Source organism: Protopterus annectens, chromosome 2.part1 (assembly GCF_019279795.1).
Source record: "Protopterus annectens isolate FY-2018-M chromosome 2.part1, PAN1.0, whole genome shotgun sequence".
Classification (NCBI taxonomy): Eukaryota; Metazoa; Chordata; order Ceratodontiformes; family Protopteridae; genus Protopterus; species Protopterus annectens.
In genome coordinates, this window is record NC_056729.1 from 1,337,111,036 (window position 1) to 1,337,130,221 (window position 19,186).

Genomic DNA, 19,186 nt, shown 5'->3' on the forward strand with positions numbered 1-19,186 from the left:
ATTTCACAAACCCACCCGGGTAAACTTACTGCTTCATGTCAGCAGTGTGCACCCGCAAATGGCTATGCATAATGTAATACATTCACCGGGTATGTGGACTTCTCGTGTGTCCAGAGAAGCAGATAATTTTCTAAAGAACCTGCAGGACCTCCACAGAGATTTTCGTGAGAGGGGGCATAATAGTGAGACTATCAGACATAGTTTTGATCCTGTTTTAAGGACCTAAATGCAAGGGATGACACTTCCTTAAACCACAAAGAAGTTTTTTTCTGTGATGTCAGAAGTCCCTACACTCACCAAAGGAAAGAGAAACCGAAAAGAAGAACGGCCTTAACTTTCAGTAAAGATGTCCATGAGATTAAAAGGATAATCTGTGACAACGGGTCCATATTGTATAGTAATAGACTTGTGAGCAAGATTCTGGATCCTAATCCTTCATTTGTTTTCAAAAATAGTAACGAACATCAGATCTTATTTAGAAGGGATGCTCGATAAGGATAGTATGGAGAGGCTTGCTACCTTTAAATGTGGGCCCCTTTTCTGTACCTTTTGTGAGTTCATGAGCTGTAAAGAGTTTTTTCATCTACCCCGGTATGGGTAAGAAATATAACAATAAGGCGGCTGGGAAATGTAACAGTGAAAAGATTGTTTACAGACCCTAGTGCTCTAAGTGTCAATTGTTTTACATATGGAAGACTTATTTCTTAATTTAAAACGAGGATAGAACATGCATCTGAAATTAGCAACAGACTAAGCAAGAATCCTCTTGCAAAGCACAGCATTGACTCGGCAGGATATTCCCCTTTCACTTTTCACATTTTGTACATGGTCAGAATGGGTCCACGCATGGGGAACTGTAATGCCATTCCTGAAAAGAAGGAGCTGGAATAGCAAATTCGCCTTAACACTTACAACCTACCTGGACTTAATTCTGCTTTTCAATTAAATGCATTCTTCAGCTTAGGAAATTGAACCACAAAGTATTTTCCTAATGGTTTTGACATGACATGTTTGCCCTTTTCTTTACATTTCTTGGACATTTTAATGCCTGTATTTTTGTTGGTTTCGGCTTGTTTACTGTTCTGCTACAACACATACATATGCAATGTCATCTGTATTTTTTCAACACATTTCATTGACTTTTTTTACCTATGTTTAGTGCATGATTGATTTTATGAATGCTCAGTTTTAACAGTGTTGATTAAGCACTATGAGTGAAAGCACTTTTCTATTTTAGTTGTACTTAATACACTCAGGATTATAGTTTTTATTTTTATTTTTATTGCATTTTTGTCTGCAATGTTTCTTTACATCACATCTTTTCTAACGTTACTATAGCAGATGCTGTTTTCTTGATTCATGTGCCTGTCACACACACACACACACACACACACACACACACACACACACACACACACACACACACACACATTCTTCTTCACTTCAGCTTTCTGATTTTTTTCTGTTATGTTTCTTTTTAATTTTTTAGTTTTTCACTCCTTTAGAGATGATCTTGTTGTCACCCTGGAGTTAAATGGCCTTCAGTAAAGGGAGTTTTGTGACACCTTGTCCGAGTCTGAAGACAGACTGAGAGTTAATTATTCATTCTGCACTTTAATTTTTTGGACTTTGTTTTATTAGTTCTTTCTCTCTGTTTCTTGTTTTAATTTGGATTGTAAAAAAATTACTTGTGTTACATCAGGCTAGCTTGATGCAGGCTAGCCTTATTACTATGTATGTAGTTAAAAACCATGATTTATGATCCTTTATTATTTTTTATGCATATATTAGTTTTCAATGGGTTGAAGCTGTTATTGAAAAGTTGACCTGTTGAAGTCCAGGCGGTGGAGGAAAGCACTTATCACAAATTAAAGCTGAGCTATTCCAGTGACTAAGCCTCTTTGAGATTGTTTCTTCAGTACCTTAATAGAAGAGGAATTAACATCTGAGGTTTTGGAATGTTTATTACTGTTGCTTGCTATTGTAATGTTTAAAGTGTTTTTATTTGTCATTGTTGAGAAATAACAAGGACGTGAAGTCAGTCCTCCACATTATCGCTGGGGACAGCTATCCCCTGCGCAGATCTGTTGTGGTTTATGTACCTGTCCGTCCTGTGACTCACTTTTTGTGATACGCAGGGTTCCTGGATGTGAGTTGGATTTACCAGAGCCACTAGTGATCTTTGTCATTTCATTAGGAGGTATATATACAGCATTGCTATACATATTGATTGTTGTCGGTTGATATTTAAGCGTAGCTACTAGGAATTCAGCGACATTAATATTTGGCGTTTATATTAGGTGCACAGTAAGATTATAAGCTTGTCAGTATACAGTACTATCAGCTTCTTTACTCGTATAATCATTACAGATAATGCCATAGCCAGGAAATAGAATTTCCTCATCCTTTGTGTGGTACTTAAGCCAGGTTTCTGTTACTGTGATTGTGTTAGGGTTGTACACAGTCACCCAGGTATACAAGTTCACTGTTTTATTCTGCATACTACAAGCATTTCTCTAACATTTTTATTCCTGAAGGGCTGCTCCAAAAAAACTGTATTAGGATTGCTCAAGATACTATTATACATGGCAGGTCCCAGATTAGGGCGAATGCCACCATATCTTAGAAAAAAATTATGCTTGGATTTCTGCTGGAGTTTAGATTTTTGTAATAAAACTTGGATATGTTTGTCTGCCTAATTTAAAAAAAAAAACTTGTTTTGTTTGTAGATATTGTAGAGTTAACAAGTCATCAGTGTTATAGTGACAATGTCTGGAAGTCTATTGTTATTTATTTTATTTATTATTTATTTATTTTATATTTGTTGACCGGGAAAAGTCTGACTGAGCTGAAAAATAGCCCTTTTTCAGCAGAGGCCCCTGTGAGAAAAGCTCCACAACATTATACACTACATTAAAAAGGTACATATTCTGATGATTAGATAACTAGAAAATTTTACATAAAACATTAAAACATTTTTGTTATATTTACAAGCCATTTGTTGTAGCATTAGTTGTTATTAGATCGGGTGCGTGTGTTAGAGTGGCAGTTTAATAGTAGTATGGTTTATTAAATGACGTGGTAGTTGTTGAGCAGATTTAGGAGAAAAAGGAAATAAAGCAAGACAAGATACTATATTACTTTGCATTAATAACATTTGTACCTAGAGAGTTTTTGTTTTTCTGTCATACTGGAGTGGATGTAATGGTTACGATAAATTTGCTTACCTTTTTATAGATACATGATTACAGTGACTAGTGCATAAATTGCACAGTTCTGAACAGTTTCCATTTACTCATGGAAGCCATTTAGGGCCATGGCTAATCCTTCATACAGGAGAATGAAAATCACTTGGCATATGAATTTTTGAATCATGCTACATGGCACACAAGATTCCAAACTGACAAAGTGCTACAAAAACAATCCATTACAAATTATAGTACTATTTGTGCAGAAAATAAATTACACACAGTCTGATAATTCCATGCAACTGCTTTGTCATTCCTTGTAACACCTCTAAGTGCTACAGTGAGAGATGATTGGTGGGTGGGCTGTTACCCAGGCAACCATCATGGCTCCCAGAGTACTACTCCATAACACACACATGCTCTCATACACCTGTCCAATGCAGTGACTGCGCCATGATGCACAGCAAGGTGGTTCCAACCATCTTGACCCAGCAGCTTGCTGCAACTCCTGCTTCTGCTAGGATCCATTCATGCAGCAGGCTGGTCTGCGTCTCTCTCTCCCTAGGATGGCAGCACCAATACTGGCCACTTCCACCCTTCCTCACCTCTTCCTCCAGCACCCTAGTCCTGCTACATAATTATTAATATTTAGAGGTTGCCCTACTTTAACAAAGAAGATACCATCTCACTCAGGGCTTCAGTGACCCTGGAAGTGGGTGGCAATACTTAACTGGGAAACAGAGAATTTTAGGAAGGCACCCCCCCCCCCCCCACACACACACACACACACACACACACATACAAACACAAAATACATTTAATGGATTTACTTTGTGTAGGCCTAAATTCAGGTTACTGTTAAGGCTTTGTTTGACGGTATCTGTATTTACCAATAGATTGATGGAGTTAATGTTTTGTGTTAGGTCATTTTGTGTGTGATAGAAATTACCTTTGTTTATACAACAGTCAGAAATACCTCATCCAGAGTCCTGTGAGCTGCTGTGTAGACCTCATGTTCAGAAGAAGACAGAGAAAAGAGAAAAGCAGTTCACAGTAAGTGACAGAAATGATCCACAGCTTCAAGAGAAATCACATAAAAATCTATTAGAACTGCTTTATATGTACAGTCTTGAAGAAAGGAAGGGGGATGAATTATAGAAACATATATGTACATTTAAGAAACATATAACTACATCGAGGAAATCTACATAATACAGTAACCTTGTTTCATAAAAAGCTGCATAATTACAAGTGCCTGCAATGTGAAGATGCAAGTGAGACTGTTTAGTGGAGACATTAGGAATATTTTTTTTTTCACAAAAAGGGGTTGGATACGACTGAACTCTCTTCTCATAAAAGCTGCAGGATCAGAAACTGTGGAAGAATCCAAAAATGCATAGGACAGATATAATTTATTTTCATAACGGGGTGTTAAAAAAGAAGCTGTTGATTTAGTTTGATCTGTAACTTATCTATCTAAAGAGCAGAGACATGGCCAGAAGAAATGAGCCAAGTCGCATTTACAGGCCAATACAGTCTATGTTTCTAGGTTTTTAATCTGAAATTTTTGTTAACCATGAGGATATGGCACAATAAGAAAAACATTAAGGCTCATAGACAGGAATGACAATAAGAAATGTAAATTTTTTCTGCTTCAACCCCCCCCCACGCAAGCTCTTACTGAGTCTCCATCTGGTATGTTATATCTCTGCAGTCCTCACCCTGATCTAAACACCTGAAAAATGACAAGTACCTGATAAAGACCACACACCTGAACCTGATGAGGAAGATTACAGAGCAGCAGAGAACTGCACCATGTACTAGCAGAATTTGTAAAGAAGACGTGATGATATGGCTAAAAACCTCATTACTCTGTATATTTAGATAGTGGCGTTGAGGTTGCAATACAAGTACACTATAAATCACAGCTGTGATTACATGCAATGAACATGTAACTGCAAAGTGATTACCATGCAGCATGCATTTAAGAAACAGATACAGTCAAGCGGTCATTTTAGCATATGCCAACAAGCAGTAGGCAGACAAGAGCAAAATAACACATCTATACATAAACAGTGCTGTGACCTAAAAGAAGGCTGTCACTTTTAATAAGATGACATAAGCCTAGCCGACTATTGATTTTATTACTGGCTTAAAAAATAACCCAGTAAGTCTGTATGGTGTCAACAGGACAAACACTAAATAAAATGATAATGTGCAGAACTCTATCCCAGTGTTAGGAAGCAATATCTCATATAACAACAAAACAACAGAAAAATGAGAGCTGTTCTAATTTTGCATAAGATGGTGTGATACATCCTTACCTCTCATACTGATCAAAGACAGGCCTTTCAGTTCCTGTACCATAGACTCTATTCTGTCCAACCTCTTATCTATTTCTTCCTGCTGACAAAACCCTGAATTATAAAAATAAAGGAATAAAATCAAAAAAATATCAACAAGCAAGGATGTTTTGGGTTATAAGAAATGTTCTAAGTGATCATCTAATTGTAGAAAGCATCCTGCATTCTGCCTCATGTATAAACAGACACACACACACACACACACACACACACACACACACACACACACACACACACACACACACACACACACACACACATGTGTGTGCACACTACAGCTAAAGAAAAGTAATGACTGAACTGAAGGTTTAAGAGTATGGTTGTATTCCTTGCTTATGGAAGATGTGTACTGATATAGTATTCCAAGGCTGTAGATTCAAGATGCTCAGTACAAAAGTGCCTTGCTGAAAATTGCTTAAGAATGGATGGACAACCCTTGGGGCTGTGGCTAGCTGCACCGAGTCAAGAAATACATTAGCTCAGTGGTTACTTAGGGACAACCTTTTATACCTGTAAAATTCTCAAGGGGAATCTCTTACAGCTAACGTTTTACACAATGTGCATCCATTTGAACTAAAGAAACTAAAGGTGACAGCTGTGAAGGAGACTTGTGTTGTGTGTTCAGAAAATACAAAGGATCAAAAATCGTGTGGTGCACAGTTAATGTATTGCTGTTTGCATCAATGCACCAGCAGATAAGGACAAATACATCAGTCAGTCATATAACACTGTATAGGCCTTAATGTGCAATCATTTTTTAACTTGGTTCATTAGTTCTCAGTAAATTTATTGCCATGCAAAATATGATCCCATATTTCCAGAAAATCTTGAAAACACTTGCAACAAATTTAGAAATGTTACATTTTTAGTGAGGAATTATCCTGAACCAATTTTTCCCTTCTTTGAATTAAATTATTTCCTTTCTGCTTGTTTGTTTGTTTATTAATTTGTCTTTGTTGACTGGGTTGGGTAGGTGAGCTGGCCCTGGGACCTTTTTCAGCCATGACCCAGGTGTCAAAAAAGCAAAGTACAGTAAATATTTTGTGTTCAACTATTTCTTATACAAATTACTTTTTAAATCTAATCCATGGCAATTGCTTATATTTTTGTTTTTCAAAGCCATTAATGCCAGAAAATTAACTGCATATTTTTTCTTAAAAAAAATATCTCATAGGAATTACATACACACACTTTTGCAAGACACATTTATCCATGCTCAGTACCCTTGCCAACATTAATTAGTCCTTTACTGATCACAACATATCATATGAGCCTCAGTAGTTGAATTAGGTTCATAGCTAGGTACTAGGCTATTGACCCTAGGGCCTATATAAGCCTAGCCAAAAAGGTACCCTGGCTTTCGCCACCCATGAAAATTATTTTCCTGTGCCCCTGTCAAGCAGAGCCACAGAGGTGATCCCCAGGGTGAATTTCCTTTCTCCCATCAAATCATCAAAATTTTTCTTGAAGAGTGTTAATAAGGAGCTTTGTTTCATATAGACAGGTAGTTTGTTCCAGAGTATGGGAAGTCTCTGGGACAGGAATCTATCCCTCCAGCATGTTCTGTTTATTGTGGTGACAAGGTTTAGGTCCTTAGAGCGTGTAGCTCAGAGGGATTGGGATTTCTTTAAGTGGGGCATGTCCAACAACTCTGGGTTTGACATAGCTTTGTATATTAGGCAGAGATCGCCTCTGAGTAGGTGATATGCGACGGAGTAAAGCTGGTGTTTTTAGAGACAGTCTGCGTAGGGCATCTCTTTGAGGCCAGTAATCCTCTTTGCGAGGTATTTCTGCAGCCTTTCCAGCTGTTGTAGATGTCTTGTGAGGTACATACCAAAAGGGGCATTGTATTCTATAATAGGTCTAATGAGTGAGGAGTAGAGGGGAACAATTTCCTGGATGAGAAACCTTTTGTGATGAGGTGTGCCATGTAGAAGGATTTCCTGACTACTGTGGCGATGTGATTATCAAAGGAGAGACTACTGTCCACCTGTGTTCCAAGGTCTCTTATCACACTTTCGGTGTTAAGTAGACTACCACCTATGTGGTAGCTCATGGGTACAGAGTTTTTACCAAAGGGGATGACAATGCACTTTTTGGCATTGAGCTTGTGGCCATGGTTTTGACACCAGGCATCTGTCTCAGTGAGGCCATTTTGTAGGATATCCACATCGCTAGGAGTTTCGATTATGGCTCCTAGTTTGCAATCATCTGTGAACTTCATTAGCCAAAGACCTTCTGTGTTAGCCTGTACTTCAGTAAAGTAGATACCAAACAGAAGATGACCCAGGACTGAATCCTGTGGTACTCCACTTGTCACTGGACTGAAGTTGGATTTGGAGTCTGCTACTTTCACAGTGTGGGTTCTGTCAGTGAGCCAATTGGCAACCCATCTTGTGACATTGGGATTTATACCTAGTTTAGTGAGTTTATCTATAAATCCAGAGTGGGGGATGGTGTCAAAAGCCTTGGTGAGATCTAGATAGACTGTGTGAACCACCTTACCCTCGTCTACAGCTTTTGTGACTGCTTCAAAGAAGTCTGTCAGGTTTAGGAGACATGATCTGCTTTTTACAAATCCGAACTGGGTGGGGTCCAGAGTTTGGAGATTACCAATGTCTTTGTTTATAAGTTCCATGATGATACGTTCCATGGTCTTGCACACCAGGCTCGTTAGCTAATGGGGCGGTAGTTCCCAGGGTCCAAGGTGGCTCCCCTTTTGTGGAGTGGGATAACCGTTGCTGTGCGCCATTCAGTGGGCACAAAGCCTGAGGTGAGGCTATGATTGAACATGGTGCTTAGGTGGGGTGCCAGTTCATTCTGTAGTTCATGTAAAATGCAGCCTGGGATGTTGTCAGGTACCATTGATGCATTATTCTTGGCTTTGGAGAGTGTGGTTTTTACCTGTGCAGCCATGATTACAGGAACTTTGTATTCTTCCGGTATAGAGATGGGCCCTTTAGGGGGTGGGGGTGGGGGTAAAATTAGCACTGAACCCATCTGCCAGGATGTTGGCAATATCAGTTGGTTCTGTATATTTAGTGCCATTGTGCTGTAACTCAGAGCCATTGAGATTCTTGACATAGGTATAGAATGCGTTGTGGTTGTCTTTAGAATCAGTGGCAATTTTGTTTTCATAACTAGCTTTGGAGGATTTTATGAGGGATCTCAGCTTCTTACTGAGGCTGGCCAGGGAGTTCCTCCAATCATGGGATTTTACTCTTTTTTTGCAACAGTTTCTTTCTTCTGTTTTAGTGTTTGTTTATGGCAGGGAACCATCAGATTGACTTCCTTTTTTTGGAGGATAGCATCGTGGTTCTGTTAGGGATGGCACGATCCATGCACTCATGTAAGTGCTTATAAAGTGCATTTGTGTAGGATTCAGCAGTTGTACCTCTATTGTCCATCTGCATGGGTGTCATGTAGTTTGCCACTTCTGCCTTAAGAAGCGTGAAGTTGGCTTTGGAGAAATTTTTTACACTGGTTTCCCTAATGGGGGCTGGGGGCAGGATGTGGATGTGTAGGGTGATTAGCTTGTGGTTGGATTTGACCAACGAGGAATTGACCTCTGGTGTGGAACACCGGTCGCCCATGTTGGTAATGACCAGGTCTAGGATACTGCTGTCCCTGGTAGGGGTGTAGATAAGCTGATCCAAGGTGTTGGAATTTATGAATTCCAGAAAACGTTGATCAAAAGAGTTTTCTCAGTTAATGGTGGTGTAGTTGAAATTGCCCATTATTAGGGTGTTGGGTTGTACCATAATATTTTCCAGTGTATCAAGAAATGAGGAATGGGAATCCTGGGGCATGGTGGGGGATCTGTATCAAGTTACAATTCGGATTGTGGTCTTGCCCAGAGTTAGTTGGACTTGAATAATCTTGGATGCATTATGCTGAGCAACTAGCCTGGAGGTGTGGATATCCTTAATGAATATGGACACACCTCTGGCTTTAGTGTTTCGGTCCAGGTTAGGTGTCCAAAAGGTAATGAATATGGACGCGCCTCCGGTTTTAGTGTTCTGGTCCAGGTTAGGTGTCCGAAAGGTGCGGTATGAATTATAACCTGGTAATGCAGGGGTGCTCTCTGGAGCCTTGAACCAGGTCTCTGTCACTGCACAGATGTTGATATTCTCCATTTTAAGGAGTGCCTTGAGTGAGTGCATTTTGAGGTTTAGACTTCTAGCATTGAGTAGCATCACCCTCAGATTTTGCTTGCTTGTACCTGTTACGGTGGTGAATTTGTCATTTGAACCTTGCCTAAAAAAGACACTATAGGGGTGGCAAGAGCCTTAGCCAGTATCCGGAATCCCAAGGGTGACAGGTGCAGGCCATCTCTGGCAAAGCATTGTGGTCTGTCGATCATGTCATTACAGGCAGACAGATACTGGATCCCCTTAGAATGACACCAGAAGCTTAGCCAATTGTTGAATTCAATCATTTTGTCCTTGTACTGTGGTATAATTCTGGGTGATGGCAGGATGCTACTCAGGGCTAGGGTCATACCTACCTGGGCTACAAGATCGGAGAGCTCCTCCATGTCTCTTTTCATGTAGTCCAGGGAGGTATGTCTCAGGTCATTCACACCAACACAGACAATGACAGAGTCATATTTATACCTGTTGTGGAGTGACCTGAGTGAGTGAGTGCATTATGTGGCGGATCCTGGCACCCGACAGGCAACTGACAGTAACTTTCTCCTTGTTTAGCCTGGTGAGTGGAACATCAGTGTGCCTGACTATAGAGTCACCTATGACTAGAGTGTTGGGTACGTTGTTATGCCTTGTGAGCTGTAGTTGAGTGGCACACTGAGTTTGTGGGCTATGTGTCATTTGGGTTGTGTTTGGGGGTGGAGTTCGCTTGTGTTTCTGCTTTGGAGGTCTCTGTTGCTTGAGCAGATTTTTACTGAGAGCCTCCACAAATGTAGGTGTGTGTTTTGTGTTTCTATGTGTCTGTTTTGGTGGTATAGGTTTTGAGGGACTATGTGATGAGTGTGGTGTGGTGTAAGTGTTTACCTTCTCCTCTTGTCTGTCTAGTCCAGTCTTGGGGGAAGAGAGCTTTGCTTCCAGTTTGGCTATATAAGTGCATCTCTCACAGGTTGTAGTGTTGGGTGGTAGGAGGAGAGGGTTGTCTGTGTACATGAGGCAATTGCTGCATTGCCCCAATATGCCCAGATTCATCAGGTAGACAGGAGAAAACACTGGGAGCTGACCCTTAGACACACCTGGATAGGTGCTTATTAAGTACTAAAAACTGTTTTCCTCTACACAAGTGAGGAAAGTTGAGTGCTGTAGTAATTTGTGCCTTATTTAGTGCTTACAATGAGTTCTGAATAAGTGCTGAGCTCAAAGAAACAGAATTGAGTGCTAAAACTAAAAAACTGGCTAGTTCTAAGGGAAAATTTGAAGAGCAGACTTTATGGCGCCAGGAATAGTTTAACCCTAACTAAGCGGCGATGCATGAAGTGTATTTTTTTTTTTTTTTTTTAATATAACAGTTCAGGTTTTTTTACATAGCCCATACTTTTAAGGTTGAAGGTACTTGCTAGAAAAAAAATGTCACCACTCTTGTCCCACAGTGCTCTGTCATATGTTCTCTCTTCTTTGGTATATATTTCTGTGACATAAAAGCCAATATCAGTAAGCTGCTGTTAACAAGGTTGCAATCTAGTCGATGATTATCAAATCACATTCTGACACTCAAATTCTCCACCAAGGGCTGGAACAAACAAACACTTGTTGTATTAATCATGGACTTATCTGTAACATCTACATACAGTATCATTTCATTTGGTAAATCTACCATATGAAAACCATTCCACTTACATTTGATATGGTCATCAGGAACTTGGGTACATATGTTGATAATAGACTCTCCTTTGTCCAACGCATCCCTATAGTGGTTAGAAAATCCTTCAGCCTCGTACATGTTATTCTTTGGGGTATCTCATCAAGGATGAAAGAAGTTGTAGTCCAGTTTTACTCATCCCTTATTAGGCCCATCACTGAATATAATGCAACCTTCAGCATGTACTTCACCAAGCATGTAATCCAGCTTGAGATACCTTGGGATACCTCACCACTTCCTCAGGTCTTGGTACCCCTGCCCTCCTCCTCAACGTCATGCAGGCTCCTGAGGGGTGATCTCTGCTTAGCCTACTAGACTATGAATGACCCAACACTTTTTGATCTCCTTCACTTAAATAGAACCAATGCTGACCACAGACCCATTCTAGAGACCTAAGTTTAACACATCTACTACACCAAATGTCATGACAGATACCTATCCCAAAGTGTACCCCATTTCTGGAACAGTCTGCCCTTTCCTATCTAGCATAGGTTCATAGGTTCATAGGTTAGTACTAAGCTAACTGCCCTTGCGAGCCATTTTAAGCCTAGCCAATTATCCCTTGTGAGACTCGAACCCTGCACCTTGTGTTTGTAAGGCAAACACCTTAACCATTAGGTCACCCTCCCAACCCTCCAGCAGAGTAATTCCCTAGCAACCTTTAAATCCAATCTGGAAGACTGGATTTGTGATCACAATTTTTCACTGGAGATATGTGCAGAAAGTGTACCTAATGGGGGGCTTTGTCAGTCTCCACAGTACTGGGTGATGTGGCTGAGCTTGTTTGATGGCCTCCTTTGACTGTAAGCTGAGTAAAAACCTATGAGCTTATAAACCTATATGCATGAGCATACTGGTCGCATGCTTAGTGGTCATCACACCAACATGTTTGGACAGTGTGTGTGCTGCACACTGATAGTGAGTCACTCTCAGTGGTGGTAACTGACTTTGTTACCCTAATCCCTATAATAATAAACTTCTGTTAGCTTGCTATAAAGTATCCACACAATGCCATGCAACACTGCTTTGAACAATACAGCCTTAAAATAAAAGAATTCCAGTAAAATTTCTGTAGACGTGGCACTTCACAGAGTTAAGGTAGAATGCTAATTCATGCAGCTGACAAGCAGATGCACAGAAGGGTGGGTAACTATGGCTATAGGTGGGTATATCTCACAGCATATTATTAAATGAAAAAAAAAACATGGTCAGAGGTGCAGAGAAGTGGAGTAAACAAAAAAGTAAACAAAAAATCAAGCAGTCTACCAATCCACCATTCTTTACTGATGCCAGTAAAAACAAAAATCCGTCCACAACACTTTAACCACTTAACTTTTATCACCATGCTTTTCATCCCTTTCAGTACTGAGACTTTTTCACCTGCTCTCTTCACTGTATCCTTCCTTTTCTGAGTATCTGACAGCATACCATACAAACTTACAGACTGCCATGGTTCACCAACAGGCGTACATCTACTGGCACAGTCACCCAAGGGAATCAGTGCATGAGACACCCATCAGACTGCATGTATGTGGTCCCATTAGTCAGCCTCTTCCCTGCCATGGATTCCATCAAGACATTTATTTTTTATTTTATTTTATTTTACATTTGTTGACCGGGCTAGTCTAGCTGGATATATGTCCATTTTCAGTAGAGGCCCGGGGAGAAAAGCTCCAAGGGTAAATTACAGATATAAAAAAAACATATAGGAAACAGAACATAGACATTGTTACATACAATTTTACAATAAAAAGCAGTAAGTAGGGAACATTAATGTAAAAATTGCAAACCAAAAAATATGTTTTTTTTTTTTTTTGTCAGAAAGCATACATATAAAGTTACTGTAAGGATAGAGAGGATAGAAGAGGAATGAGTGAGTTAACCTGGGTTGGTGCAGGAGCATAGCCAGTGTTTGTTGAGATGATTTTTTACTTGTTTTTTAAAAAGTGAGAGAGAGCACAAAGATGTGATGTCAGAGGGTAATTTATTCCATATTTTTCCAACAGAGTTGGAAAAGAGGCAATCTCCAGCAGAATTATTAGGTTCGGTAATATTTATCAGTAGCTTGTTGGAAGAACGTAGATGCTTCAGGTTATTGTAAGGTGAAATGAGGTTAGTGAGTATGAGTGTTTTAGTTGGTTGGTATAGGATTGTATGAGCTATTTGGAATTGTTGAAATAGGAGTTGGTTAGGGAGTTCAAGCCAACCTAGTTCTCTTAGGTTCAGGCAGTGGTGAGTTTTAAATGGGGTTCCTGTTGCAAATCGAGCAATATTATGGTAAGATTGTGCTAGTTTATTGATATTGTTTTTGGAAAGGTTAGTGAATAAGGCAGATGCATATAGTAGAGAAGAGGTTAGATAGGATCTGGCTAAGATTGTCTTTGCATCTGGTGAAAGGAAGGCTTTGATTCTGTAAAGGGAACCTATTTTCTTATTAACTAATTTGATAGTATTGTTGATATGCGTATCAAAGCTGAGGTTGATGTCAATGGTTATTCCTAGTAGTTTGGTAGTCATTTCTGGGAAAATAATGGTGTTGTCAATGGAAGTAAGAGTAAATTTAAGAGGGGTAGATCTATGGGAAGGTGAGAACAATAGCAGTTTGTTTTTTTTAGGGTTGAGCAGTAGGCAGTGATCAGTGAACAATTGCTCGACAGTAGTAAAAGCCTTTTGTGTGATAGACTGTAGTTCAGTTTGTGTATTGGCAGAGCAGATAATAGTAGAATCGTCAGCATATTGTATGCAGATAGTGTTTGGGATAGCTAGATGGAGATCATTTATAAAGATAGAAAATAAAAGGGGGCCTAGGATAGAGCCTTGAGGAACTCCCAATGAGATGGGGAGGAGACTAGATAAAGTATTTTTCCAGAGAACTGCTTGCTGACGGTTTTCTAGGTAAGATGTAAACCAAGTTAAGGAAGGAGGATCAAGTGAGAGAGATTTAAGAATATGCAGAAGAAGTTTATGGTTAACCATATCGAAGGCTTTAGATAAGTCTATGAAGACTGAAGATGATAGGATGTAGTTGTTACGGTTACAATTAATGGAGTTGGTAAAGGAGAGCAAGGCTGTAGTAGTATTATGTGATGGTCTGAATCCATGTTGGCAGTTAGCAAGTAGGTTATTGTGTAGGAGGTGGTTAAGGAGTTGTTTGTGAATACATTTTTCCATAATTTTAGCTATAGGTGATAAGAGTGCTATAGGACGGAAATTAGAGAGGTCGTTGGACTTACCCCCTTTGTGTAGTGGGATGATATAAGATATCTTCCAAATAGATGGGAAAATTCCTTCCTGTATAGATTTATTTATTAGTATAGAGATGGGATAGGCAATAGTTTTAGCACATATTTGCAAGTATTCTGCAGGAAGTTTGTCAGCAGAAGAAGTGGTGGGTTTTAGCTTTTGAAGCAGTGATAAGATAAAGGAGGTAGATACAGGTTGCAAATGAAAGGAAGGAGGTAGATTTAAAGTAGGGAGGGTAGTTTAGAGGTATCAGGAGATAGATGGCTAGCAAGAGTTTGGATAGTATTAGTAAAAAATGAATTAAAGTCATTGGCTGTTTGTGTGGGATTTTCTGGGTTGGAGCCCTCAGGGGTTGGTGTGATAGACTGGCTAGGGGATAAAAGATTATTGATGCTGGACCAGAATCTTTTAGGTTCCTTTTTGGAGTTTTGTTGGAAATGTTGGTAGTAATTCTTTTTGTCCATTAGGATGGCTTTTTTAGTACTGTTTCTAAGTTCTTTGAAGTTTTGGTGATCTGTTGGATTCTTGGTGGCACACCATTTTGCCCAGTATTTGTTTCTAAGGATAATTTGTTGTCAAGTGGTTTTGGTTAGCCAGGGTGCTACTTTAGCATTAGTTCTAATAGTGCGATTTGGGGCATAGTGGTCTAGGATAGATAGGAATGTGGAATTAAAATGTTGGACTGCTTTGTTTAGAGGGAGATATTTTAGGGGAGACCAATTAACTTGAGTTAATTCATCAAGAAAGTGTTCATAGCTGAAGTGTTTTTTCGAGCGAAGGGTTCTATATATGGTAGGTAAAGTTAGGGTGGTTCTATGCCTAAGGATATAGGTCAATGAGTGGTCACTTAGTTCTTCAGGGAGAGTGCCAGATTGGTAGGCTTGTTGAGGAGTATTAGTAAGAATCCAGTCTAAGATGGTTTCTTTTTTGTTGGTTTTATTTGTTCTAGTAGGGTTATCTATGAGTTGTGTGAATCCATAAAGGTTAATATGGGAGGTAGGGTTTGTTTTGTTACAGGAATACCAATCAATGTTAAAGTCACCTAGGAGTATTGTTTCTTGAGGGAGGTATGTGTGGAGTGTGTTGAGTATGCATTCTAAAGTGTTAATGTTATTTCCTGGTGGAAGATAAGCACATATGATATTAATGGTTTTAGAACTATTGATTTGAAGTGGCATACAAGTGAGCACAGTGGACACCATCAGTGATTATACTGTGCCAGTGTAATGGTTTCTTTATATTCGACTGGCAGTCAAAAGAATGACTTATAATTTAGCACTTTTTCAAGACTGAAAAATTTAACTTAACGTGAAAAAAAAATTTTTTTCAGGGGTAAGGCCCCCTGCACCCCACTTGTGGCAGGGCATAGCCCACAGAGTCTAGCTTTCACATTACAGTTGAGAAATGCACCACCAGCTCTCACAATCCAAATAAATAATGTTAAATGAACCACAATCAAAACATCTAAACAAAAATTCATTAATCAGAGCATTCCACAACAAAGTATAGATACATCTCTCTCAGCCACATCACTGGAGGATGTGATCCCTAATTTCTCAGAACCACCCATGACTCTACCCAATATTATACTTTAGCAGGGCCTCTCATTGAATCCCTCCACCTAATCATGTGATGACTGAGCAGTGTTAGGTCCCTAACCTGTCTGGTTATGGTAATGTCTGATACACATCATGGCCAGACCATTTCCAACCTTGCATAACATGGGTCTGATACCACATACATCATTTTATTCTGTGTTATCTGTGCCATGCTGCAGAGCAGTGGGCCTCATACCAAATACATCATTTTATTCTGTGTTATCTGTGCCATGCTGCAGAGCTGTGGGTCTGATACCACAAACATCATTTTATTCTGTGTTATCTGTGCCATGCTGCAGAGCTGTGGGCTTGATACCACATACATCATTTTATTCTGTGTTATCTGTGCCATGCAGCAGAGCTGTGGGCCTGATACCACATACATTGTTTTTATTCAGTGTTGCCTGTGCCATGCTGCCGAGATGTAGGCCTGATAGCACATACATCTTTTTATTATGTGTTATCTGTGCCATGCTGCAGGGCTGTGGGCCTGATACCGCATACATCATTTTATTCTGTGTTATCTGTGCCATGCTGCAGAGCTGTGGGCTTGATACCACATGCATCATTTTATTCTCTGTTATCTGTGCATGCTGCAGGGCTGTGGGCCTGATACCGCATACATCATTTTATCCTGTGTTATCTGTGCCATGCTGCACAGGTGTGAACCTGATACCACATACATCATTTTATTCTGTGTTATCTGTGTCATGCTGCAGAGCTTTGGGCCTGATACCACATACATCATTTTATTCTATGTTAATTGTGCCATGCTGCAGAGCTGTGGACCTGATACCACATATATTATTATATTCTGTGATATCTGTGCCATGCTGCAGAGCTGTGGACCTGATACCACATGCAACATTTTATTCTGTGTTATATGTGCCATGCTGCAGAGCTGTGGGACTTATACCACATACATCATTTCATTCTGTTATCTGTGCCATGCTGCAGAGCTGTGGGCCTGATACCACATACATCATTTTATACTGTATCTGTGCCATGCTGCAGAGCAGTGGGCCTGATACCATATACATCATTTTATTCTGTGTTATCTGTACCATGCTGCAGAGCTGTGGGCCTGATACCACATGCAACATTTTATTCTGTGTTATCTGTGCCATGCTGCAGAGCTGTGGGACTGAAACCACATACATCATTTTATTCTGTGTTATCTGTGAAATGCTGCAAAGCTGTGTGTCTGATACCACATACATTGTTTTATTCTGTATCTGTGCCATGCTGCAGAGCTGTGGGCCTGATACCATATACATCATTTTATTCTGTGTTATCTGTACCATGCTGCAGAGCTGTGGGCCTGATACCACATGCAACATTTTATTCTGTGTTATCTGTGCCATGCTGCAGAGCTGTGGGACTGATACCACATACATCATTTTATTCTGTGTTATCTGTGAAATGCTGCAAAGCTGTGTGTCTGATACCACATACATTGTTTTATTCTGTATCTGTACCACGCTGCACAGCTGTGGGCCTGATACCACATACTTTGTTTTTTTCTATGTTTTATGTGCCATGCTGCAGAGCTGTGGACTTGATACCACATGCATCATTTTATTCTGTGTTATCTGTGCCATGCAGCAGAACTGTGGGCCTCATACCAAATATATCATTTTATTCTGTGTTATCTGTGCCATGCTGCAGAACTGTGGACCTGATACCTCATACATCATTTAATTCTGTGTTATCTATGCCATGCTGCAGAGCTGTGGGCATGATACCACATACATCACTTTATCCTGTGTTATCTGTGCCATGCTGCAGAGCTGTGGGCCTGATACTACATACATCATTTTATTCTGTATTATCTGTGCCATGCTGCAGAGCTGTGGGCCTCATACCACATACATCATTTTATTCTGTGTTTTCTGTGCCATACTGCAGAGCTGTGGGCCTGATACCGCATACATCATTTTATTCTGAGTTATCTGTGCCATGCTGCAGAGCTGTGGGCCTGATACCACATACATCATTTTATCCTGTGTTATCTGTGCCATGCTGCACAGGTGTGGACCTCATACCACATACATCATTTTATTCTGTGTTATCTGTATCATGCTGTAGAGCTTTGGGCCTGATACCACATACATCATTTTATTCTATGTTAATTGTGCCATGCTGCAGAGCTGTGTGCCTGATACCACATATATTATTATATTCTGTAATATCTGTGCCATGCTGCAGAGCTGTGGGCCTGATACCACATGCAACATTTTATTCTGTGTTATATGTGCCATGCTGCAGAGCTGTGGGACTTATACCACATACATCATTTCATTCTGTGTTATCTGTGCCATGCTGCAGAGCTGTGGGCCTGATACCACATACATCATTTTATACTGTGTTATCTGTGCCATGCTGCAGAGCAGTGGGCCTCATACCAAATACATCATTTTATTCTGTGTTATCTGTGCCATAATGCAGTGCTGTGGGCCTGATACCACATACATCATTTTATTCTGTGTTATCTGTGTAATCCTAATGAGCTGTGGGCCTGATACCACATACATTGTTTTATTCTGCATTATCTGTGCCATGCTGCAGAGCTGTGGGCCTGATACTACATACATCACTTTATTCTGTATTATCTGTGCCATGCTGCAGAGATGTGGGCCTCATACCACATACATCATTTTATTCTGTGTTTTCTGTGCCATACTGCAGAGCTGTGAGCCTGATACCGCATACTTCATTTTATTCTGAGTTATCTGCGCCATGCTGCAGAGCTCTGGGCGTGATACCACGTACATCATTTTATCCTGTGTTATCTGTGCCATGCTGCACAGGTGTGGACCTCATACCACATACATCATTTTATTCTGTGTTATCTGTGTCATGCTGCAGAGCTTTGGGCCTGATACCACATACATCATTTTATTCTATGTTAATTGTGCCATGCTGCAGAGCTGTGGGCCTGATACCACAT

At 40.0% G+C, this 19,186-nt stretch overlaps 1 protein-coding gene across 1 annotated transcript in view; it reads right to left on the reverse strand.

Annotated features, from left to right (window-relative positions):
- LOC122794968 (serum amyloid P-component-like) overlaps nt 1–19,186 on the reverse strand; it is a 349,508-nt gene that overhangs the window by 122,910 nt on the left and 207,412 nt on the right. The window contains exon 6 of the mRNA XM_044063560.1: nt 5,513–5,605. Within this exon, the coding sequence (XP_043919495.1) occupies nt 5,513–5,605 (93 nt within the window). The remainder of the gene's footprint in view (nt 1–5,512; nt 5,606–19,186) is intronic.